The 23,641-nt window shown below is 53.5% G+C and overlaps 3 protein-coding genes across 5 annotated transcripts; 2 read left to right on the forward strand and 1 right to left on the reverse strand.

Annotated features, from left to right (window-relative positions):
* The first annotated feature begins 1,453 nt into the window (after positions 1–1,453).
* On the forward strand, positions 1,454–10,636 carry POMGNT1 (protein O-linked mannose N-acetylglucosaminyltransferase 1 (beta 1,2-)). 3 transcript variants are annotated; one of them, XM_037827334.1, is made up of 22 exons: positions 1,454–1,580; positions 2,081–2,251; positions 2,863–2,977; positions 3,099–3,217; positions 3,845–3,910; positions 4,000–4,113; positions 4,975–5,092; positions 5,278–5,376; positions 5,574–5,701; positions 5,949–6,019; positions 6,248–6,323; positions 6,505–6,588; positions 6,688–6,729; positions 6,943–7,001; positions 7,322–7,394; positions 7,477–7,605; positions 7,690–7,815; positions 8,804–8,868; positions 9,073–9,117; positions 9,350–9,485; positions 9,771–9,880; positions 9,978–10,636. In XM_037827334.1, the coding sequence occupies exons 2-22, from the start codon at positions 2,132–2,134 to the stop codon at positions 10,063–10,065; spliced, it is 1,983 nt and encodes a 660-aa protein (XP_037683262.1). In that variant the 5' UTR covers positions 1,454–1,580; positions 2,081–2,131; the 3' UTR covers positions 10,066–10,636. The 3 variants fall into 3 exon arrangements, with proteins under 3 accessions (XP_037683262.1, XP_037683264.1, XP_037683263.1); XM_037827336.1 differs by having other exon boundaries at positions 1,460–1,580; positions 2,081–2,204; XM_037827335.1 differs by lacking the exon at positions 1,454–1,580 and having other exon boundaries at positions 2,233–2,251; positions 2,863–2,999.
* A 2,066-nt stretch (positions 10,637–12,702) lies between these two features.
* On the reverse strand, positions 12,703–17,687 carry TSPAN1 (tetraspanin 1). Its single transcript, XM_037816924.1, has 8 exons — positions 17,533–17,687; positions 17,032–17,096; positions 14,316–14,522; positions 14,032–14,106; positions 13,829–13,927; positions 13,593–13,748; positions 13,403–13,486; positions 12,703–13,193 (listed from the first exon to the last, which is right to left on the reverse strand). Exons 2-8 carry the CDS (start codon positions 17,086–17,088, stop codon positions 13,146–13,148), a joined length of 726 nt encoding a protein of 241 aa, XP_037672852.1. The 5' UTR covers positions 17,089–17,096; positions 17,533–17,687; the 3' UTR covers positions 12,703–13,145.
* A 2,368-nt stretch (positions 17,688–20,055) lies between these two features.
* Positions 20,056–20,627, forward strand: P3R3URF (PIK3R3 upstream reading frame). Its single transcript, XM_037827338.1, has 2 exons — positions 20,056–20,302; positions 20,584–20,627. Exons 1-2 carry the CDS (start codon positions 20,056–20,058, stop codon positions 20,625–20,627), a joined length of 291 nt encoding a protein of 96 aa, XP_037683266.1.
* The last annotated feature ends 3,014 nt before the right edge of the window (positions 20,628–23,641 follow it).

Consider the following 23,641-nt stretch of genomic DNA (forward strand, 5'->3'; position numbering starts at 1 on the left):
GACAAACGGACCCAGAAAGAAGAGGGAGCAAGTGACTGCCAGCTGTTTGGCCTGATGTGATTCTTCAAAGAAGGGAACTCAAGAAGAGAACTGGGAGTTGGGGGAGATGATTCCAGCAGGAGTCCTGTGGAGTTGGGCAAGTCTGTGGAAATGTCCAGCAGGCAGTTGGACACATAGGTGAGCCTGAAGCTCAGGAGAGAGGTTAGGGTGGCAAGTATAAGTTTGGGAATCTAGACGGTAATAGAGGGCATGGAAATGGGTGAGATTTTCCATGGAGAGTGAGTTTGAGGGTCAGGGAGGAGCAGAGGGACAACTTTTTAAAATGCTAATAAAATGTGTTGGGTTTTCTCCTGTTCTGTTTAATACATACTTATTAGGGAAAATCACCCATTGCCTCACTCCTAAGACAAGAACTGTTACCATCCCACCATTTGGGAAGCAGATGGAATATGGAGAGCTCAAAAAAAATCTTACTGGTCTTCCAACTTCCTCTAATATACCCATTCAATCCATTCTCCACAATACAGTAAAGGTTCTCTTAAAACATAAATTGTATTATATCACTCCTCCGCTTAAAATTGTACCATGGCTACCCACTCATTCAAAAAAAGCATCACGATCACCTAAAGTCCCACCCTGCCCCCAGACTACTGAATCAAAAACTCTAGGAATGGGGCCCAGCAATCTGTTAACAAGCCCTCCAAGTGATTCTGATGCAAGCTAAAATTTGAGAACCGCTGTGTTAGGAGAAATACTTTATATATGTTCTTTCCCTTAACCTTCATAACCCATCAAGTAGTATTACAGCGGGTATAGTGCAGTGGTTAAGAGGGCAATCTGGAGCCAAGCCGCCTGGGTTTGAAGCCCACCTCTCCCAGCTTTGTGACATGGGGCATTTTCTTTATCAAGATTTCTTTTTAGGATTGTGATAATTACAGTACCTCATGGGGCTGTTGTGGGATTAAATATGTTAATATGAGTAACGTGTTTAGAACAGTGACTGGCATATAGTGACCATCGTATCCCCATTTCAAAGAGAAGGGAACATAGACTGAGAGGTGACCTGACTTTCCCACCAAGGTCACAGTAAATGGTGGAACCAGGTTTTTAATCCTGGTCCCTTCGCCTCCTAAGGTCATCCATATCCTACGCCAGAGTGCCTTCCCCAGGGCAGCCCGGGCCGGGGTGAAGGGCTGGGTTGGAGGCTCGTAGCCCCTCGGACCCTGGCGTGCGGTGTGGTCTGGTCGGAAGCGCTAGATCTCTGACTTGAACTGGGTTTCCCTGTCAGTAGTGCAGGGGATGCGTAGTGCAGGGGTGCGAGCTCCCCTCCCTGAGCAGCCCACCCGCGGACAGCGCTGCGAGGCCGCGGAGCGTCTGAACCCGACCCGCGGCGGGAGACAGACGCCCTGCCGCCGTCTTAAGCACCGCCCGCCGCCCTCTCACCCCGCGGCGGCGGCGGAAGCAGGGGGGCGGGCCGGGGCGGGGCCGTGCGCGGCATGGAGGAGGCGGAGGCCGCGGCGCGCGGGGCTGAGCTATGCGGGACGGAGTCCGGCCCTAACGGGGCCCGGGCCTCCTGAGCCGTGAGTGCTGCCGGGCGGGGGTCCGGGGTGGGGCGGCGCGACCGGGTTAGATCTCCCAAGCGTTCGGGCGGCTCCGGGCCGAAAAGAGCGGGACCGGATAAGAGGGGGCGAGGGTGGAGGGAGTGGAAGATTGGGAGTGTGGGGGGTCGCTGCCCTTTGCCCATCCCAGGACGGGGAAAGCCTGGGGTTTGCACCTTTCCAGGTATTTAAGAGCTTTCAGGGCCTTGAACTGATATCTCATCTCCAGCTGATTGTCTGGCCTCCGCTCCTGGGCCCTGGGCAGCCCTGACTCAAATGGTTCCCCCAGCCCCAGGGGATTTTCCAGGTGCTCGAACCTCTCTCGAACCTAGCAGACCCAGAGAAGTTAAACCACTTTCCCAGGTCACACAGCACAGATGTCTGCAGGGAAGAGTTGTTCGAAGGCCATCCTCTGTCTCCCCCAAAAGTCATCAGGCTTTGGGAGGAGTGCCTTACCTCATATAACACTTTGGTCCCCTCAGATTGCTGAAGGCATGGGTTGGTCAGGACAGTGGTGACACCCCCAATCCAGCATGGACGACTGGAAGCCCAGCCCCCTCATCAAGCCCTTTGGGGCTCGGAAGAAGCGGAGCTGGTATCTTTCCTGGAAGTATAAACTGACCAACCAGCGGGCCCTGCGGAGGTTCTGTCAGGTATAGGGCTGTCCCAAGACTTCCCAGGGGCTCCCTCCCAGCTTTACCCCAGCCTAGAATATGGGCAATGAGACCCACCTTGGCCGTCCCTCAGCCCAGAAAGGGAAAATCGCTACGCGTCAAGTTCCCACCAGGTAGTAGTTTGGGCCCAGAGTTCAGCTTTGGAATCAGAACCCAAGTTCAACCTCCTAGGCTTCTGACAGAAACCTGAATTCTGATCAGAAAGGCTTTTCCCAGAGTCACCTGTCAGGCAGTCAAGGCTGGGACCCAGGTCTTCTGATCTCCAGCTTGGTTTTCTGGGAGTGGCTCCACCTCTAGAAACTAACTGTAGAGGGAACCAAGGAAATCAAGGCGGCCCCAAATGGAAGAATGCAAGAGCTCTGGGTAGGGAGGGCCATGATGGAGTGGGGAGGGTTAGGGGAGGTTCCCTAGAGGAGCTAGCCATGAAACTGGGCTCTGGTTGGGGGAGTAAAGCTGGGCAGACAGAGGGAGGAGAGACAGGCCCCAGGTTCTCCCTGTGTCTTCACTTCAGCCAGGGCCCTCTTATCTGGAAGACCCTCTATGGTCTGGAGGAGGTACCCCTCTTTAGTCGTCTCCACCCCTTCCCTCAGACAGGGGCGGTGCTCTTCCTGCTGGTGACTGTCATCGTCAACATCAAGTTGATTCTGGATACACGGCGAGCAATCAGCGAGGCCAATGAAGGCCTGGAGCCAGAGCAAGACTATGGTGGGGCCAGACTGAGGATGGGGTAGGGGGTTCCTTGGGATCTCATGGGTGAGTGGCAAGCAGATTCTGAAGGGAGTGATTCTGCTGGGGAGACTATTTCTATCACCTTTTGTCCCTTCAGATGAAGCCCTGGGCCACCTGGAGCCTCCACGGCGCAGGGGTAGTGGCCCCCGGCGGGTCCTGGATGTGGAGGTATACTCCAGCCGTAGCAAGGTGTATGTGGCAGTGGATGGCACCACGGTGAGTGGGCCGGGGTCTGCTGACCATCACTCCATTTTACTTAGGCTGTGGCTCACTGTCTCTGGGGTCCACTGCCTGAGCGTAACTGCTGTTCTGCCAATTTCTAGCTGTGTGACCCTGGAAGCCTCAGTTCCTCATCTATAGACTGAGACTAACGATGTGCACTTGCCAGGATTAAATGAGAAGAATGTGAAATACCTTATAGGTAGTAGAATCTCAAAAGTGATAATTAGTAATGGTGGGCTGTTAATTCATTGATTTATTTATTTTATAACCACTTTCTGCTGCCTTCTATTTGGCACTGGGTAATTGAACCTGGCCTTACCTTGAGGGGCTCGATCTGAGGGAGGAATGTGTTATCTCCAGGGTGAGGCAGAAATAGACCAGGGCTCTAAGATTCACAGAAGTCAGGGAGGAGAGGGCTGTAGAAAGATGCAGTCTCTTCTGATGGAGGTACTGTGATAGCCTTCTGAAAGAGATGACTTTCAAGCTGGGCTAGAAGAGAGCTGTGAACAGAGGAATAGGCAGGAGGGAAGGTTTTGTGCAGCTGGAGTTTGAAATGCCCATAAGGCAGAGAGACCTTGAGTGCCAGAGTGAAGAGTTGGTCTTTGTCTCTGCTACCCTTAGGTGTTGGAGGACGAGGCCAGAGAGCAGGGCCGGGGCATCCACGTCATTGTCCTCAACCAGGCCACGGTGAGGTTCTAGGGGTGGGTGACCCAAAGGGTAAAGCTGAGCTCTCCTGGATGGGGACACCAGCTCAAGAGAGCTCTATCCCCTGCCAGGGTCACGTGATGGCAAAGCGTGTGTTTGACACATACTCACCTCATGAGGATGAGGCCATGGTGCTGTTCCTCAACATGGTGGCACCTGGCCGAGTGCTCATTTGCACTGTCAAGGTCAGTGTCTCCTCCCTGGTCCCATCCCCTGGATCCCTAGCTCCAACCCTGTTCATGGGCCTGGGTTCCGTATCCCTAATATGGCATAGTGGGAAGAGTCTCACGAGGAAGATGACTCAGGTTCCAGTCTTAGCCTTGTCATTTTCGTTAATTCAGCAAATAGTTATTGAACACCTACTGTGAGCCAGGCACTACTCTGAGTGCTAGAGATACAATGGGAAACAGAGTTCTTACCCTCATGGAGCTTACATTCCATCAGAGGGAGAGAGACAGAAAGCAGCCAAATAAATAAACATAACAGTGTTTGAAAAAGATAGCTTATGTGAAGAAGAAAATAAAGCAAGGGTGACAGTGATGAGGGGTGCTGTTTTAGAAAGGGAAGCCCTCTGTAAGCAAATGGCATATGAGCAAAAAGCTGGACAAAGTGAAGAGCAGACTGGGTGACCATCTGGGGGACGAGCATTCTAGATAGAAAGAATGGCAAGTGCAGAGGCCCCAAGATGGGAAGGTTCTTGGCATACTTGAGAAACAGCACCAGTTGGAGCTGGAACAGAATGAGAAAGGAGGGAGTAGTAGTCAGAAAAGCTGGCAGAAGGGTGGCAGGGAACAGAGCTACAGATCATGTGGGATCGTGGAAAGGATTTTATTAGCTGGGCCATCTTGGATGATTCTCTGAATCTCTCCAAACCTTCAGTTTTCTTGTCTATGAAATGATAATAACTACAGAGGATTGTGGTGATCATTTATTGAGCTAACTTAGGTAAAGGCTTTTACATACTGCTTGACCCAGAGTTATTGCTCTCTGAGGCCAGGTCTCCGGCAACCATGCCAGCCAGCTGACCACCTTCTCTGGTCCCCCAGGATGAGGGCTCCTTCCACCTCAAGGACACTGCCAAGGCTCTGCTGAGGAGCCTGGGCAGCCAAGCCGGTCCTGCCCTGGGCTGGAGGGACACCTGGGCCTTCGTGGGACGAAAAGGAGGTGCTGGCACCACAGGCCATCCACCCTATAGCATTACGGACTTGGGAGGAGCAAAGCCCCAGGAGATGGGGTGGGGGGCAAGTAGGAACCAGCGGTAGATGGGATGAATATGAGCAGAGAGATGGGCAAGAGGCCCCAAACTGGAACCTGAGCCCCCATTGCCCCTCACTCCTGCCTCCTGCCAGGTCCTATCCTTGGGGAGAAACATTCTAAGTCACCTGCCCTCTCCTCCTGGGGGGACCCAGTTCTGCTGAAAACAGATGTGCCACTGAGCTCAGCTGAAGGTATGGTTAATAGCAGGTAGGCTCCAGGCAGTGCCTGGGCTGGGGGTCAGCATCTGGGCACAAACCTGCCTTAATTTGCTGGGGGCCTAGGCCACTAGTCCACTTTATTGGGTTTCTTTCCCTTGACTGTGTGCTGTGGGGCTCTCCATACCAGTTTGGTCTCATGCTCCCATCCTGTATACCCATCCCTCCCTCAGAGGCAGAGTGCCACTGGGCAGACACAGAGCTGAACCGTCGCCGCCGGCGTTTCTGCAGCAAAGTTGAGGGCTATGGGAGTGTGTGCAGCTGCAAGGACCCCACGCCCATTGAGTTCAGTCCTGACCCGGTGAGCAGGGCATTAGGACTCCTGCCCAGCTTGGCAAGGAGCCCTAGGAGAGATCCTGGTTGTAGGGGAAGGAACAGGGTTGCCACTGAGTGTATGAAGGAGCCAGGACAGGAGGACCCTCTGCCCCTTCCCTGTCTACCCTGGATTCAGGGACAGAGACATCTCTTACCCAGTGAGCTCCTCCCTAGATGGGGTTGCTGGTTTGGAGAGAGAGTGAGGCAAGAGCTAAAAGCTGTTTCTCTCTCAGCTCCCAGACAACAAGGTTCTCAATGTACCTGTGGCTGTCATTGCAGGGAACCGGCCCAATTACCTGTACAGGTGAGTCTGGGAGTGAGCTGTGCCCAGCACTGAACAGGAGAGTATTGAAGAAGTGGGAAGCCCAGGTTATCTAAGTGTAGGAGGGACTCTTGAGGTGGGTGGAAAAGCAACAGGTTCTAGGCCCATCACGTGTGTGTGAACATGGGGAGTCTGGGCCCATCTCTGACCACAGGGGAGCCCCAAGTTCGGGAAGATAAGCAGGCCCTAACCCATCCCTGGGCTCCCCAGGATGCTTCGCTCTCTGCTCTCGGCCCAGGGCGTGTCTCCCCAGATGATAACGGTTTTCATCGATGGCTACTATGAGGTGAGTTGGGGCTTGGGGGGCCTGGGATGGAGCAGAGCACAGGGCTGTGGGTGCTGAGCAGCAGTGATTGCCAAGGACTGGCAAAGACTCTGGGAGGTGAAAGACTTGGCATGTCGTGTCCTTCAGAGATGGGCAGGGAGGAGGGTGGCCTCACATGGTGATCAGTGACCATGTCCCCCAGGAACCGATGGACGTGGTGGCGCTGTTTGGTCTGAGGGGCATCCAGCACACTCCCATCAGCATCAAGAATGCCCGTGTGTCTCAGGTACTGCCTAGGCAAGGATGGCAGGGGCAGGTGCCTGGCCCCACCCTCCACCCCAAAGCTCATGTGCCTTATTCCCACTCCTTCCCCCCTTACTCCCAGCACTACAGGGCCAGCCTCACTGCCACTTTCAACCTGTTTCCGGTGAGTAGCAAGGGGAGCTATTCTTGGGCTTGGGGAGGGGAGACGTGGGTGTGAGGTCTGGTCCTGTTATACAGCTAGCTCTTTCCCTCTCTGGGTCTCATCTTCCTGATCTGAAAAATGGGGGCACTGCTGCTTAAGAAGTAGGGTATTGTAAAGGAGACCAGGAGATGGGAGATGGCCCCTTGGGATCATATTGTCTCCTTTCTTCTGCAGGAAGCCAAGTTTGCAGTGGTTCTGGAAGAGGACCTGGACATCGCTGTGGATTTTTTCAGGTGAGGGGGGTGTCCTCCACTGTAGCTCCTATAAGCTGCGTGGAACCTCTTTGCTTGACTGGGTCTCTAGGGAAGAAGGCAGGGAAATGTCTTGGAGAACTTTCTGGAAGAAGCAAGCTTGAAAGTAGGGTAAAAGCCTGAGCAAAGATAGGATGGCAGGTGTTGGGGCTGGAGCAGAGGGTAGAAAGGGTTAACGGACACAGTGGAGATTTGGGGAAAGGAGGCATGACTCCTGAGTCCCACCTCCAGCTCTGCCAACATCACTGTGTGACTGGGTTAACCATGCCCCTCTCCAAACTCCTGGGCCCTGCCTCTCTCAGCTTCCTGAGCCAGTCTATTCACCTGTTGGAGGAGGACGACAGCCTGTACTGCATCTCAGCCTGGAATGACCAGGTAGGCAGGGCAGCCAGGGGCTAGCCGACGAGTTTGTAGACATCTCCAGCTAATACCTCCCACTATGGCCCCCCGTCCCCAGGGGTATGAACACACTGCTGAGGACCCAGCACTTCTGTACCGTGTGGAGACCATGCCTGGACTAGGCTGGGTGCTCAGGAAGTCTTTGTACAAGGAAGAACTTGAACCCAAGTGGCCCACACCAGAAAAGGTGCCCTCACAGGGTAGGGTGGCTGGGTTGGGGTCCCCTACCAGCTCAAAACCTCTTACCATCACAGTCTCCCATGCCCTGCAGCTCTGGGACTGGGACATGTGGATGCGGATGCCCGAACAACGCCGGGGCCGAGAGTGCATCATCCCTGATGTTTCCCGCTCCTACCACTTTGGCATTGTCGGCCTCAACATGAATGGCTACTTCCATGTGAGTGGGGAGGGGGGCACAGAATAGTGTAGTGGTCAAGAGCTTAAATTCTGGAACAGTCCTAACTGCCACTTACTAACTGTGGAATCTTGGGGAGATTACTTGTCCTTTGTGCCTCAGTTTCTTTATCTATAAAATAAGGATCAAAATAGTACCTACCTCATAGGGTTGTGAGGTTGTGAGGTTGACATGTGTTAATATACGTAAAGTGCTTTGAACTGTAAGCATTATATTAGAGTTGGCTGGTATTATTTTTATTATTACTGTTTTTAGCAGTAGACTGTGTGTGTGGGGAGAGTACTTCTGCTGCCAAGCACTGCTCCAACCCTGCAAGCCCAGCCCTCTCACACCCTGTCCTTGCAAATGCTGGGTCCAAAGCCTCAGCCTGAGAAGAGCAGGGAGGCTCCCATTCCCCCAATACTTTGCTGTGTCCAGAAGGCCTGCTTCCCGGTTACAGCAAAGGAGATCTGGAAACAGCCCAGCCCCAAGGCATGAACAGCATCCAATTTGGAACCTTCTAGAAGCCAGAAGGGCTCTGAGAGGCCAGCTAATGCAAGACCCCCACTTATTTCCCAGAGAGGAGCCAGCACTCACCTCAGGTCACTCTCAGTACCCGAGTCACAGTGGTTTCTTCCCTCCCAGCCCAGCCTGTCCCTTTGTCCACCACCCCCAACGGGGCCTGTTCTTGGCTTCTGTGACTACAGAGTAGCAGGCCCAGGGAGAACCACTGAGGACAGGGACTAGTTCAGGCATCAGTGCCATCAGCTGCCTGCATGGGTGTGAGTGCTCAGACAATGCTGGAGCCCAAATCAAGGCTGGTAAGAGCCTGCCAAGGATGCCACAAAGAGGATAGGAAAGACGGAGGAAATTAGAGACCTTTACGGGTCCAGGATTTCATCAGTGAGCCTTGTGGACATGTGATGGGTGAATGGGTGGGTGCAGGTCAGACAGTACAAGGCCCTGATTTTCACCGTCACACTCACTCCAGGAGGCCTACTTCAAGAAGCACAAGTTCAACACGGTTCCAGGTGTCCAGCTCAGGAACGTGGACAGGTGGGGGCTAGGGGCAGGGCAAGGGGGAGGATATCTAGGCACCCTGATGATCAGTCCATGACTGTCCCTTCCAACCCTTGGGGCCTGTGTGTTTATCCCAGCTCTGCTGCCCCAATTCCCTTGTGACCCCTTCCCCTGCCCAGTGCTGCCCATGGCACCTGAGGGACTACTTCCTACCCTGACCCATTTCTCCCTCCTCTTCAGTCTGAAAAAGGAAGCTTACGAAGTGGAAATTCACAGGCTGCTGAGGTATGGGCTAGGGTAGTTGAAGTGTGTGGTAGGGGGTGGGAAGGAGTCAAGTGCTGAGGGTCTTGGCCCCATAATTTGTGGGGCACAGTGCAAAATGAAAATACAGGGCCACTTATTCAAAAATTGAGAATTTCAAGATCTTGACAGCAAAGCATTAAACCAAGCACAGGACCCTTCTAAGCAGAGACCATGTCTTGGCCCGACTCTCCACCCCACCCCACCCCAACTGCAGTGAGGCCGAGGTCCTGGACCACAGTAAGAATCCTTGTGAAGACTCTTTCCTGCCGGACACAGAGGGCCACACCTATGTGGCCTTTATCCGAATGGAGAAAGATGATGACTTCACTACCTGGACTCAGCTTGCCAAGGTGCCCCAATACTGAGTCCACTCAGAAGTACCCTTCCTCTCCCTGCCCCAAGATACAGGGAGCCTTTGTTCTGGAATTTTCTACCGCAAAACTTGTTCTTCATACCCTCAGAAAACTACCCCCCACCCCCAGCCTCCTTGTCCAAGTCCCTATTCCAGAAGATACTGCCTCCCATAGATTGAGAAGGCTCCTGAGGGGGAGTGGGTAGGAGGGGGCTAGGCCAAAGGGCCCTCACTGCCTCCTCCCCACAGCTTCCTCACCCATGCCTTTGCCCCCTTCTCCCAGTGCCTCCACATCTGGGACCTGGACGTGCGTGGCAACCACCAGGGCCTATGGAGGTTGTTTCGGAAGAAGAACCACTTCCTGGTGGTGGGGGTGCCAGCCTCCCCCTACTCGTGAGTAACTCCCCTGCCCTGTGAAATGGGGGTCCAGTAGGATTGGGGGATAGAGGTAATGACCACATCCCTGTACATTCTCATATTATCTTCCTAGGGTGAAGAAGCCACCATTGGTCACCCCAATTTTTCTGGAGCCACCCCCAAAGGAGGAGGGGGCCCCAGGAGCTGCAGAGCAGACATGAGACCTCCTCTAAGACCCTGCAGGGCTGGGTACTGTGTACCCCCAGGCAGACTAGCCCTTCACCCCATCCTTTAGGATTTTGTAGATGCTGGCAGGGGCTGGGGCTGGTTTGTTTTTTAACATGAGACTTAATTACTAACCCTAAGGGGAGGGTTCCCCTGCTCCAACGCCCCTGTTCCTGAGTTGGAGGTCTATTTATTTACTTCCTTGTTGGGGAAGGGCAGGGTAGTACCTGGGAATCATTGGGATCCCTGGGCAGTGGATCCCGCCCTTTGTATACCCCCTCCTCCCAGGCCTGGCTCAGAACCTAACCTATTTATTGACTATGCCAGGAGGCTGAGGGCTCTGGAGGGCCTTGATTCCTTTCTGGGCTGCGGTGCTGCCCTGAGGGTGGGGCTAGCTCTTACTCAGGAAACTGCTGTGCCCGCCTCACAGACAGGCCCCGCCGGGCCCACATGCTGATTGCAGACTCACTTGGAGACTCACTGAGCCGGGCCTCCTCTCAGCCTCCTCTTTGTCCAGGTTTCCAAAGCTGGATAAGGTGGTCATTGATTAAAAAAGGAGAAAATCTCTGGGGATGTGTCTTGTGATTGTGTGCCTGTGTGTGTTGAAGGGAATGGATGGTGAGTTTTCCTTACTGTCCACAGGATTTATCATCCATTTGGGGCCTTTCGGCCACCAGGTGACGCACAAGTCTCAAACTCCAAGGTTTTTTCCTAGGCTCCACCCTAGTACAGGCAAGCCTGACCTGAGCCCCGCCCCATTTGGGGCTGAGCTTGGAGCAGCCACCCCACACCCCTTCCCCATTGTTTAACAGCCAGGCTGGCTCCTGCCTAACATCGGCCACACACCTGCCCCCAGAGACAGAGTGGGAAAGAGCAAAAAAGGGATACTTGGGGAGTCCGGGAGGGGATGAGAGAGCAGGTGAGCTTAATTGGAGTGGGAAGGAAGTGAATGAGAGGAGACCAGGTGGCATTCATTGTTCATTGTTCAGGAGGGCTGTAGATGGAGACCAGAGCAAGGATGTCTGTGACCCTTTGGAAAGGACACTTTGTATGGAGAATTCCATGTCTGGGCATTTTTCTAGAGAGAATGGTCATGGTTTTCATTTGATTCCCACCCAGCCACACCCAGAGAAATTAGATCTTGAGTCAGATAGTAATAAAAGCACCAGGAAATGGCTGGGATTGTCCAGGGGGAGTGGGTAAGATAGCGCAGGGCAAGGGTGAATGGCATTCACCCTATTAAGGGAACTGTATAGGACTTTGGGTGGGAGGGAGAATGTAGACCACCTCTTGAGGAGGGGTCTGCCTGCAGAGCCCTTTCAAAGTGAATCTGGTGAGCTCCTTATATAAAGCCTTGGCCAGAGAAGCAGGAACTGACTGGAAATCTTGTCCTTTGGCCTGCTCTCTGCCCCTGCCTCCCCCATTGATGCCTGGAGCCCAGCTCGGCAATGGCATGGGCAGTGTATGGCCTGGGCATTTCCTGCCACCCAGTGTTTGCTGGAGCTAGAGATATATTGCCTGAGGTGGCACCACAGCCAGGTTGATGAGCAATTAGCCCGTGAGGAGGTGGGGGCCTGCCCTCGGCAAACAGATCCTTATCAGCCTCCACACAGGCCACCTGGGTAGTATGTGAGAGGGACAGTGTGGTGGTGAGAGGTGAGGTGGACTGATTTCTTTCCCTCCCTGGCCTGCAGTGGGTTCCCAGTCTGGGACTCTGACTCTCAGGCACTGTGTGACTCTGACCGGTCTGTTCCTTTTCTGGGCTCAACAACAAAGTGGGTGGTAGTTCTGGGGTGCCCTGTAAAAGCCCAGGAAGAGGGATTAAGGAGTCAAGGGGAAGGGTGGAGAGGGACTGGTTTGCTAGGCTGGGCTTTGCTTTGTACCAGGCACCATGTCCTCCAGCCAGAGTCTCCCTCCTTAGCATTATCACTTGTGATTCAACAAGTCCATGTCTGGAACATTCTGGCCAGTGCCCTTAAGAGAAGCTGTTACCATGTCAGCCAGAACCAAACCAGGCTCTGGAGTCAGACAGTCTGGATCTAAATCCAAATTCAGCTCTTCACTGAAGGCTTGGGACTGGGTCAAGTGACTTGACCTTTCTAGTCCCCAGTTTCCTTATCTAGAGCAATAGGGGTGGTGGAGATTAAGAGATGAAGCCTGTAAAGCACCAAGAATAAATGAAGTACTTTGTGAGATCCCCAAAGCAGGGACAGGTCTGGAGCTTTGCCTAAATGGGAAGCAGGGACAGCCTGGACTCTGATGGGAGCTCCCAAAGGGCTTCCCATAGCCTAAGGAGTAACCGCATTGCTTTGGCCATAATTCTGCTCTCCTCCCCCACTTGAGCACAAGCTTGTTATTTTCATAGCTTTCCAGTCCAGTGCTCCCTACCTAGGAGGGGGTAGGTTCAGGCCAAAGTCTTCCTATGTTATAAGAAGGCAGATTAGCCCATCCCCCACCTTCTCAGTGCTCTCCTGGCTATTCCTCTTAGACTCCCTCCCAGGTCTGGAATTTAAATGAAAGGGAGAAATAGCCACCCTACTGTCTTTCTAGGGGCCTTCGGAATCTCCAGCCCCACAGGAATCAGGCTAGTTCAGGCAATATGGATCCCTTTCCCCAAGAATACATGAAAAGAGTCCAAATGGAAACATTTTAATTGGTTTATAAATTCTGAAGTCCCTTCTACACATCGGCCCAGTGGCTCTGCTAATTTTGCACATGCCCAAGCTATAGGACCCTCTTCTCTCATCCGCCAGTAGAGTACTGGGATCACCAAGAGCCTTCCTTGGCTTGAGGGGGTGTCAGGGGTTACAGAAGTAGACTGGGGGAATGGGTAGGAGGACTGTGTACATTAGAGGCTCTGGACAGGTGGGCCCCAACCCCACCAATTAAAGGAAAACTCAGGAACGGCCTGAAGAGGGTGGTCTTTAGCCCCAGGTCCTAAACAGCAAGGCTGGGCTGCCCCAACCTAGGTGATAATTATATCCTGCCCCCACCCCAATCACTGCTGCTTGGCAGTGCCAGGGTGCCTCTTCCCTGTCTCCATTTGGCAGCAGCAGTGGTGGAGGCAGAAGTAGACCTATTTCAGATTGCAGTACAGATACATGGACACAATCATGGCAGCCAGCTGGTTGGAAAGAAACAGGGAGAGAAGGGACATGATTAGTGGGGCTGGGTCCTGAAGTTTCAGTTCCCTGACCCCCAGATATCTTCCTAGATGGAGCTCTGTTAGAAGTCTGTTTCCTTCAGAGAGGCCTCAGAGATGGGCCCAACAGCTTCCAGCCCTGGTCCAGTGATGATATCCCGGCTCCAACCTCAGCCTCCTCATCCCCTTACCTCTAGGCCCCCAATTCCAGCTGCCACACCACCTACGGTGACTGCATTGGTTCGGACGTCATGCAGAAGCTGATTGAAGCAACCCTAGGGGAGGGCAGAAAGCATCTATAGTCCACAGTTGCCTTCCACTCCCATCTGGCACTCTGAGGCCAACAAAGAAGCCCTCCACCTTTCCATGGCAGCCCCACACCTGCACAGCAGCATACTCGGCCTTCTTCTGGGTGCAGGTCTCATTGGCTGTGCCATTGGCATTGTTGATGCAACAGTATGGGGGAAAAGCATGGCTCTTGGTAAAGGAAGGGGAGCCCTCAAAATCCGTGTAGTTGTTGAAGCCACAGCACTTGAGCTGGAGACAAGGAAGGGAGGTCAGTCAGTAGGGTCTTGCTTCCCTCTCCCCATCCCCAAATCTTCCCCAGTCCACCTTACCCCGTTCATGGTGGAGTTCCACACTTGGGTGAATTCCACCTGGGAACCATAGTTTTTCTTGATGGCGGGCACTACCAGCAATGTCAGGAAGTTCTCAGCCTGGATGGAGCAAGCCAGTGTTTAGGGACTGACAGGGAAAGTGGCCATGCCCACTTCCAGGATTTTGCTCATTCTGCCTCCCTTGCTCTAGCCAAGCTTCTCACCATTGTGGTGTATACCAGAGCGACCACAGCAGCTGCAACCTCCGCGATGAAGATGAGGAGGAGGATGAAGAAGAACTGAGTGGGGAACAGGGGTCTAGGTTTTAGGGAGAGACAGTCCCTCATACCCTCTTTGCCCAAACCCATCCCCCATAAAAATGAGGCAGGGCCCTTCTGCTGAGCCACCTGGAGTCCAGAACAGGGTTTGGGGATCCCCAGGGCCTAGTGTAAAGAGTGAGGGGACCCTGGGCCTTGGTCATTGGCCTGTAGAGCTGGGTCTGACACACCGTCATGAGGGCACACTTGTTCTCAGACTGAGCACCATAGCAGCCCAGGAAACCGAGAGACAGGAGCACAATGCCAGCCGCAATGAGGAAGTAGCCCACGTTGACGAACTGCATGGCACTGGATGACAGCGGCCCAAAGATCTTCAGGAAGGATGGTCCATCGACTGACACCCAGATGCCCACAGCCAGCAGGGCCACACCACAGAGCTGGGGACAAGAGAGGTCAGGCAGGCCTTAAAATAGCACTACAAGCAGCTCCTTCCTCCCCCTCAGTTAAGTCAGGGAGATTGGAGCCCAGGCACTTCCCCTTGTATGGGCTAGGAAGCCTAGAAACTCATCCTACAAGGAGGGGAACATCCTTTAGAGCCAGAAAGATGGGAGCTGGGACACCCACGGCCAGCACGAGGCAGTGCAACTGGGTAGATATAAATGGAATCAAGACTTCTAGAAATGTCCACAAGGTGGGGGGAGGAGCAAGCCTCTCCCTCGGTTGCTGCCACATAACTAGGAGTGCAAACAGGCAGGTGAGGGCCCAGCCCCCCTTCCCTTTCTGGACTATAGGTGCCTAGAACACCTCTGTCATCTAATAGGTGGAAACAGAGGGGTGGTAGCACTGAGCAGGCTCAACAGTCACCTTAGCAACAGAGGCGTGGCTGAGGTTTACACCTACTCCCAACCTTGAGAGGGCAGTGGTTGAGGAGAAGGGACATCCACCCTGAAGCCCCATTTGGCTCCCCTCCCGGATCTGACTCCAGGCCTGTCCCTCATCCAGTCTAGACCTCTTCTTGCCTCACAAGGGGAAACTGAGGCACCAGAGGGGAAGTACAGCCAGAGTCTCTCTTAGAGGTTCTTTGGCTCAACCCTAAACTTCATAGGGAATCCCGAGGCCCACACTGGGGAGGGAACTCCCCAACTCCCACAGCTCTTGGAACAAAGCCTTGCTGATCCAGGGCTTCAGTGGATAAATCAGCCTGACACCACCTGGTGCCCAGTCCCCACTTTCCATCTACAGAAACTCAGGCTGGAACCAAGAGTAAGGCAACAGATCGTGTTTGGATCCCAGGCATGTTTGCCCAAGAACAAAAAGCTGGGCTTCCAGCCCACAGGGTCAAATTTCAAGGAGTCTGAAGCCTGCCCTACTTTGCCCTGCCCAGCCCAGCAAGACCTGGGCAACAGGGGCCAGAAACCAAACCGGATTCGCTTTTAACCCCCTCCGACCAGAGTCCCTGCTCCCCAACTCTCCAGGATCCTCTTGCTTCCTCCAGTGCATGGATAAAGCCTAGTTCCCTAAAGCCCAAAGAAGCTACCCAGGAAGTGAGTCTACCTAGGAAGAGAGTCTACCTACCCCCAGCCCCACCCCAACCTAACCCATCACTGCCCAGTTTCTCCAAACTTGTCTACATGCCGTATCTCCCCACTTCCTCACCTTTAACTCACTCTAACCCACTCTCCTGTGGCTTCAAGGTCTCTGGTAACATATGTGCTAAATCTGGTAGACACTTCATGGGCCATATCCTCTCAGATTTCTCTGATATCTCACTCTGCTTGTTTTCCTCCTTCCTCTCTCATTGCTCCTTCTCCATCTCCTTTATGTGGCTATTCCTCAACTCATTCCTTATATGTTGGGGTTTCCCAGAGTTCACTCTCCCTGAGTGTTCTTGCCCCACTCCCATGGCTTCAATGACCATCTATGGGCACATGACTTTCAAATAGCTACATTCAACTCAGAACTGAGTTGCAGCCGAACTGTGTACATCCCCTGGGATGCTCATGCCAGAGATACAGGCATTATCTCAAAGACTTCTGTCCCCCTTGCCCTTCTTCCATCCCTTAACCACCATCTGAGGGGTTTGTACATGTTGTCCACTTCTCCCCATCTCCACCACTATCTCCAGGATTCCAGGGTTCACACCTCATTGCTCAGCTTCCTCAAACATCCCCTATGCAATCAGTTTCCTGGTTTTATGAATAATATCAGGTTTCATCACCTCTGGGCTTTCATAAGTGCTTTACAACCCCTCCCCACTCTCACCTCCACCCAGTGCAAATTTACAGCCTCAGCTATTTCCTCCAAGAAGCCTTCTCCAACCAGGCTGGGTTGGAGCCCTTCCTATGGGCTCCCATAGCCCTTGGGCTAAGTCCAGAACTACTATCTGTCTTGCTGGACCTGAGATCCTGGAGGGCAGAGAAAGGCCTTGCTTACCTGCCACTCCAGTATCCAGCATAGTCTTAGGCAATAAATGTTTGTTGAGTGAATAAGGGCTGTTTAAGGCAGATCCTCTGCTCCGTCACTGGCTCTTTGATGTCTTTGGGCCCTCTTCCCTTTCTGCCTCCCAGCATACAGAGACCGCTGAATTCCCTTCCACACTAGGTTACCTTGGGCAAACCCCCTTCCTTCTCTGGGCCCCCAATGTCTATAAAAAAAGGAGACTCACTTTGCTAGCTTGCCTTGCCCTGCTCTGCCCTAAGCCTGGGGTGAAGCTTCCTGGAAGGGTGAGGATCCCCCTAAGCATTTCCACCCCTCCCCATATGGGCACCTCAGCTGGTACTGGGACAGGACTCAGCATTTGGAGATCGCTCTGCACCCTACTCATAAGGGAAAACTTGCAGAACAGAGTCTGGGCACAGCAGTCTCCCATCCCCCACATTGGACTCAACTCAGGTTGTGACCTAGGCCTATAGGAAGCCCCAAAGAGCCTACAACCCCCACACTTACAAAGATGAGCAAGTTGAAGAGGATCATCATGGTCTTAATGAAGTTGAAGCACTGCATGGTGGCTCCTGGGAGACAGACATGTAGGAGTCAGGACCTTGCCCCCACCTACCCACCTCCACCCAGGGTGCATCTGCACCTTGATGTATCAGACTCTAGAATCCTGGTCCCATATCTCACTCAGCTTCCCCTATACCTGGACTCTGATACCTCAGGACTTGCCCCAACCCCATTCTGAGACCCCTACTGCTCGATATTGTCTAGGCCCTCCACCAGCACCTGGTACTCTGAGATCCTAACACCCCAAGTTTCTCCACTTGTACCCCAAGCCTGCCCCCAGACTCCAAGTCACTCCATGCCCCTCCCTGGCATCTGTATACTCTGGGCCCCTCTCCCAGCCAACCCCAAAGCCTTCGAGTACCCTCCGCATTGTCCTTCTAACTCCCCAAACCTGTTTCCAGATTGATTTCCCTTCAAAGAATAATCCCTATTCTTTGCCATCACCTGTTTAGGGCTCTTGGTAGCTCGAGTTCTGGAAGAGGGAACAGCCAAGGCTCCGGAGGGGACAGAACAGCTCCAGGGAGCGGCCGCTAAGTGGGCAGGCGGAAGGACAGGGCTGGCTCTCACACACCACTGCTCACCTGCAGGCGGGGCAGCCGCTTTAAAGGCCTCGTGCTGCCTGCCCGCCGGCCCCACCCGCAGCCAGTCCACCTCCCCTTGCCCCTGCTGCCCTCTGCTGCCTAGGGATCTGTCCCCACAGCCACAGCAACAGCGGGACCTGGCAACATCCACCTTGGGCAGCGGCCCTCCTGTCTTTAGAAGGGAGGGAAGTCTGGGGGTGGAACAGGTGACCCCCCAGAACTTCTGTCTGCCCTCCACCACCATAGTGCACATATGCTTCTTATCATACATCTGCTAGTACATTCACACCCCAAATACTCAAAGGCACACACATCTGCTCAAGCTGCCCTCCATATATTTTCACAATAAACTCACAGATACATGCATAAACACTTACTAGTGTCATGAGTGTACACACACACAGACGCGCACACACACGCATGCACACACACACTTTCAAGGAAATAGCTAAGGTTTGGCAGCCTCTGCTCCCTCCTCTGAGTAGCAAACAGTCTTGGTCCTTTTCCCTCCATAAAACCCAAGTTCCCCATCTCTCTCCTCTTCCTCCTCTCTCCTGTCCCTTCCCAATCTCTTTTTTTCCCTCTCTCCAGTCTTCTCTTTCTCTGTCCGCCTCTTCCTCTTCTACCCTTTTGCCAGTAGGTGGCACCATGGTCCCACAAAGGAATGCCGTTCCTCCCTCCATCCCCCTCAGTTGTAAGGCTCGGAAAGCCCCATCTTCGTTAGTCCTGCCTTGGTTGTCTGCCTCACTCCCCACTCCCATACTCCTAAGGTAGAGGTACAGGGAAAGTTCTGGCTTTCCAGTCACTCAGACCAGGGGCTCTGGTCTTAACTATGTGACCCAAGGGACATTTCTTAGACTTAGTTTCAAGCTTCTGTTTCCTAGTCTGTGTAACAAGGTAGTTATGGGGTTTTAAATTGAGATTTCCTCCCCACTCTTGAATATTGGTAAAGGAATTTCCACAGAGTGAGGTCAGAAAGGAGAGTGCCACAGCCGGAGGAGGTGGGTTTTGTTTTGTTTTTTAGTGGGAGGAGGCAGCTGAAGAGACGGGAGGGGAATGGGTTAATAACGCTAATATTTGTACAGGTCACGTTTTAAATGCATTACATTGTATTAAGTCCTTTTTTTTCCTTCACAACAACCCAATGCCATAGATTCTTTTATTATCCCCATTTTAATTACGGGTAAATGGAGGCACAGAAAGGCTAAGTGCCTTGCCATGATCACACAGCTGGTAAATGGCAGAGCCAGTCAGTCTGGCGCCGCAGTACACATCCTAACCACCAAGCAGATTTGTCTAGATTGATGGAGGCTTTAAGGAGGCAGGAGGGTCTGGCTTCCAGAAAGATCGGGGGAGGAGGCCTTGGTCTGAGACCTGAGGAAGCAGAGGAAAGGGCAGGGGCAGGTGGGTTTAGACCAGGGCATCTTCTAATACTGAGGGTGGTGGGAGTAGATGCTAGCGGGGGGCGGGGGGAGTGTATAAATCCTGCAGAGGTGGTGCTGAGGGGCCCCAGAGTCTTCCAACAGTGTCCTGCAGGAAGAGAGTAAAGGTAGAGGCTGGGAAGGGGACCTGTCAGTGGGATGAGAGGGAAAAGGAGAGGGAGCTGAGGTATGGAGGTGGAAGGGGCAAGTCCAAAGTCTCAGAAGAACTCAGCAAAAAGCTAGGTGGAGCCACTGACTCTCCTGCCTCCTACAAGAACCCAGGGTTAGCACCTCTTACACTTCCAGGGGACTAGCTGTTTTCTTCACTTGCACTGATCATCCATCTTTTCCATCTCAGGAAGAATTGGGACCAGGTCACATTCATCCATGTCCACAGTGCCCAGTACAGTTGAGTTGTCAGTGAATATTTCTTGAACTGAATGAATGAGTGCGGAGTAGAAAGAGTTAAATACTGTGGGCTTTGGACCTTGGCCATCCTGGATTTAAACCCCTGCCTGCCTCTAATTGTGTGATTTTACCTCACTGATTTCAAACTCATTATATATAAAGTAGATATAATGATAGATCCTCCTTATAGGGTTTTTGTACAATTAAATGAGATAATGTTTATATAGTACTCAGTAGAGTGTTGCCTGCACATAGTAAGTGCCCAATAAACATTGTTAATATGTGGATGAGTGAAAAAGTGAGAGTGATTTCCCCCTATTTGGAGCATCTTTTCCCAAGAGATCAAGTGAGGTTGGCTGGCTCTTGGGCTTACTCTTGGTCGTTTCTGCCCCAATTGCTTTACTCTGGACCATGGGTCTGGATTGTGAGGGAAGCTGGCCCCTGGGGAGGGGCTGGGGTAAAGAGTACACACTTATGCAGTCTCCATATGTCATAGAGGCCTCAGCTGCCTTAGCCAGCAGTACCGCTCAGGCACACTGCAGCAGCTCCTTGGACCCATGGGGCCCTCTAGGCTCATCCGTGCCCCTCGGCCCCGGGGCCTGATTTCCCCCTACCGCAGGCGAGGCAGGGGCCAGCGGCGGACCAAGATCCCTAGGATGTTCAAATGCAGCCATAGAAGGTACCGGCAGAAACCACAAGGCCCAGCTGCCACCATGGCAGCCAGCAATCTTGCCACCATGGCTGCTGATAGCAACACTAATATGGACACTGCTACCACCAGCGTGTGGATCCTCCCTCCTCAAGGTTAGCTGGGGGCCCAGGCCAGGGTGAGGAGTCAGAAAAACAGGGCAGCCGAAGTTTTCCCCAGCTTGGCCCTGCCTGGGCACACTAGGAACCAAACCTGTGAAATACCACCACAGAGTTATGATGGGGTCTTGAAGGAAGGCATCCCCAAGGCTGAGAGCTTTATTGGAGAATGGATTGGCTGGAAACAGAGGGCCTGGGGAGGTGCAAGAATCCAAGGGGCAATGGGCTGCCAGAGCTGTTGACTTGCTCACACTCTTCCCTCTCCTTCCTCTCCTCAGTTCTCAGACACCTCTGTCAACCTGGGAACTTTCTGATCCTCTAGAAACACCTAGCCAAGAAGCTTGGCTTGCTGCGGATCTGCCTCTCCCAGGGGCTGTGGGTGAACAGCAGACAAGAACAATCATTCCTGCTCCAGTTGCTTTATTCTCATCTATAAAGGTAGAAGGGTCTCTGCAGACATCTTGGAAAGTATAAGGAACAGGTCCTTGGGGAGAAGGCAAAGGCACAGACCAGAGAGGGACAGGATGAAAGACAGACTTTAGTGGTCCAGGGCGTAAGCTTGAGTGTGAGGTGTTTGGGAGCAGGCATGTGGCTGAGTGTGCCTCTGTAATCAAATGTACCTGTATGGCCGGCCAGCTGTGTGTGTTGAGGTGTGTTTGTGAGGGTGTGTGTGTGCCAGAGAGAAGGCATTGGCCTCACTAAGAGGAACAAAGGTCAGGAGGGGGATGGGGGGGCAGCCTGAAAAGAGGGCAGGGTGAGGGGGGCTAGCTTCTGAGGAGGGCATACCATCTTCAGGACACTCCCAGCCCCCAACCCCAGCCCCTCTCGGAAGTCAGTGTTTTCCAGGACTGGCAACCGAGCTGGAGCTCTTGGGGGCAGGGCAAGACTGAGTTTGAGCCCAGAAATGGGGGAGGGTGCTAAGCTCTCTGGCCTGGGGATTTTCCATTTGGATTCCTGAGTGTGTGCCCATGTGTCATCGGGTGTAACTGGGTTTCTGTGGGGTGTGTCTTCATAGGGTTGTGTCTTAGTGGCTGGTACCATGTGGGACTCTCTCTAATGTGTGGCTTTATGCATGGGTTAATACGTGTCCCAGTGTCCCGATACCTGGCTCCAGTTTCAGTACTCCCCTCTCTGACGGTTGGGGGTAGGAATGAACCTGGAGACCTTCAGCCAGGCCCCTGGGGTTCAGGAAGCCTGGCTAATGTCCTTTGCTGCCCATGAAGGGGAAATGAATTGTGTCTGTGTCCTCCCACTCTAAGGCTTGCCAGAGACTGGGATCTGGGGCGGATTGGTGGTGGCGGGCACTCACTGACACACTCTGCCCAGACAGTGCTGGATAGGGGCTGAGGATCCTCAGGGTTTTGGGTGGGGAGGGGCACTGAACCTCTCACTCAGACCTGGAAGGTCTGTTGGGTTGGTACCCACGGCCCACAAGGAGGCCCACACATATAAAGACACTTGACACAGTCCACAAACACATGCAGACGTGTAAATATAAGTGGCTCATATTCACACAATGCAATAAACACCCACCTGCATGCAAGCACATGCCCATAAACAGAGTTGTGTACTGACATTAATGCACATAGACCCCCCCCTACATGACACATGTAACAACATATACACATGCCTACAAATAAACACACAGAGACACAAACATGCATGCACCTAGACACATGCACATATGCATGTAGACACAGGCACATGCAGTGACACTCATGCAAACCCACACACTCAGAAACACACAGATGCAGACACACACTCACCAGATTTCCCTGCCCCCTTGGCCCTGGAACCCAGAAGCCTCCCTCCCCTATAAGAGTGTGTGTGTGCATGTGGATGCCCACGCTTGTGTCAGTGTGTATCTGTGTGTGTGCATGAGCGAAGGGGGTGCTGAGCTGTGGGAACCCGATGACATCATCTCCTCTGGCTATTTTTAGCAGGATCTGCAATGACGGCAGATCCACTGCCCCACCCCCTCCAGGTTCCCAATTCTCCTCCCCCTTCAGGCTCCCAGAGACAGCTGCAGCGAGAGGGCACCCGCCACCCCAGTCCAGGTGACCCCCTGGATGACTGGGTACAGCTCACTCTCTCCCACCAAAAGAAGGGGCCTTGGGAAGTGTCACAACCTGAGGCAGGGGCCTGGGTCAGATGAACTAACGCAGCTGGTCCCCAGCTCCTAGGGCACCTCTGCTTCTGCTTTTCAATCTGAAGCTCGGTCTCATTCAGTCTCCACTTATTTGTTCATTCATTTCAGAAATACTGAGTGCCTGCTACGTGCCAGGGAGGGTGCTAAGTTCTGGAGATACAGCAGTGAACCAGACAGGGAGTTCTTCCTTAAGAAGTTACAACTCATGGGGGACAGACATTAAACAACAGCTAAATCGTTTTTTGTGGCCAGGGCTCTGAAAACAGGGGGACATAGTCTCTTTCTCTCTTGACTCTTCCTTCTCTCATAGGTGGGATATAAGCTAAAGAAGCCGGAAGGGGACACACCCCCTTACCTTGTACCTTTTGCCCCCAATAACCACCCCTCCAGAATTCCAGAGCAGTGCTTCCTTCTCAGAGCCTAGGGGTGTTCCCAGCGCTGGACCCACCCACCATCCAAGTGTGTTGATTCCACCCACTGCTATTCATGTCCTTGTTTTCCTGGGCACAGTGGGTCCCTGGGAGGCAGGCTATTACCCCGCCACCCACCCGTAGGTGGGGAAACTGAGGCCCAGAGAAAGGCAGCACTGGCCACCGGCTCACGGGGCCCAGGGAGCAGCCCAGGGCGGTGGAGGAAGTGGTGATGGCGCTGGGACGCTGGCACAGGTGCGCAGGAGCAGGCCCGGGGGCCTCAGGAGGCAAGGGGAAGGAGGACGGTGGAGGGACCCTTGCCAAGAAAGGGTTTCCCGCTCCAGCCAGCCTCGGGCAGCCACCGGAAAATCGGGTTTGGCAGCTTCGGCTGCGCCGCAGGGCTGGGGGAGGGGTCCGGATAGCTCCGGGGAGGCGCCTGGGGCGCGCCCATCCTCCAGCCCAGCGTCTGGCCAAACCGCCGGGTTCCGGGAGCATTTGATAATGCTGGGACCCTTTGGACTGTGGAGCCGGAGCACGGAGTTCGAGTCCCTGCTCTGCCCCAAGCCCCAGTGTGATCCTTGGAAAATCCTGGTCCCTTTCTTGACCTCAGTCGCCCCTCCGGGGAAGGGGCTCTGAAGGATCAGATTCCCCACCCCCAATTCCTGCCCTCGGGGTTTTCCTGGGCATCTGACTCAGGCACGGGAACACACAGCCAGTGGGTAGGGGCCAACCAGACAGCCCCGGGGCGCCAGGTGCGAGGTCCCCTGTCACCCATCG

The sequence above is a fragment of the Choloepus didactylus genome, chromosome 2 (genome assembly GCF_015220235.1).
Source record: "Choloepus didactylus isolate mChoDid1 chromosome 2, mChoDid1.pri, whole genome shotgun sequence".
Lineage (NCBI taxonomy): Eukaryota > Metazoa > Chordata > Mammalia > Pilosa > Megalonychidae > Choloepus > Choloepus didactylus.

Excerpts from the sequence above, each read along its gene's own strand:
- POMGNT1 (XM_037827334.1), top strand. The coding sequence starts at position 2,132 with ATGGACGACTGGAAGCCCAGCCCCCTCATCAAGCCCTTTGGGGCTCGG. Across the intron at positions 2,978-3,098 it reads GGAGCCAGAGCAAGACTATG|ATGAAGCCCTGGGCCACCTG; the intron begins GTGGGGCCAGAC and ends TTGTCCCTTCAG. Across the intron at positions 8,869-9,072 it reads CAGCTCAGGAACGTGGACAG|TCTGAAAAAGGAAGCTTACG; the intron begins GTGGGGGCTAGG and ends CCTCCTCTTCAG.
- TSPAN1 (XM_037816924.1), bottom strand. The coding sequence starts at position 17,088 with ATGCAGTGCTTCAACTTCATTAAGACCATGATGATCCTCTTCAACTTG. Across the intron at positions 14,523-17,031 it reads TCTTCAACTTGCTCATCTTT|CTCTGTGGTGTGGCCCTGCT; the intron begins GTAAGTGTGGGG and ends TCTTGTCCCCAG. Across the intron at positions 13,194-13,402 it reads CTGGAATTGGGGGCCTAGAG|CTGGCTGCCATGATTGTGTC; the intron begins GTAAGGGGATGA and ends CTTTCCAACCAG.
- P3R3URF (XM_037827338.1), top strand. The coding sequence starts at position 20,056 with ATGGGGCCCTCTAGGCTCATCCGTGCCCCTCGGCCCCGGGGCCTGATT. Across the intron at positions 20,303-20,583 it reads GTGGATCCTCCCTCCTCAAG|TTCTCAGACACCTCTGTCAA; the intron begins GTTAGCTGGGGG and ends TCCTCTCCTCAG.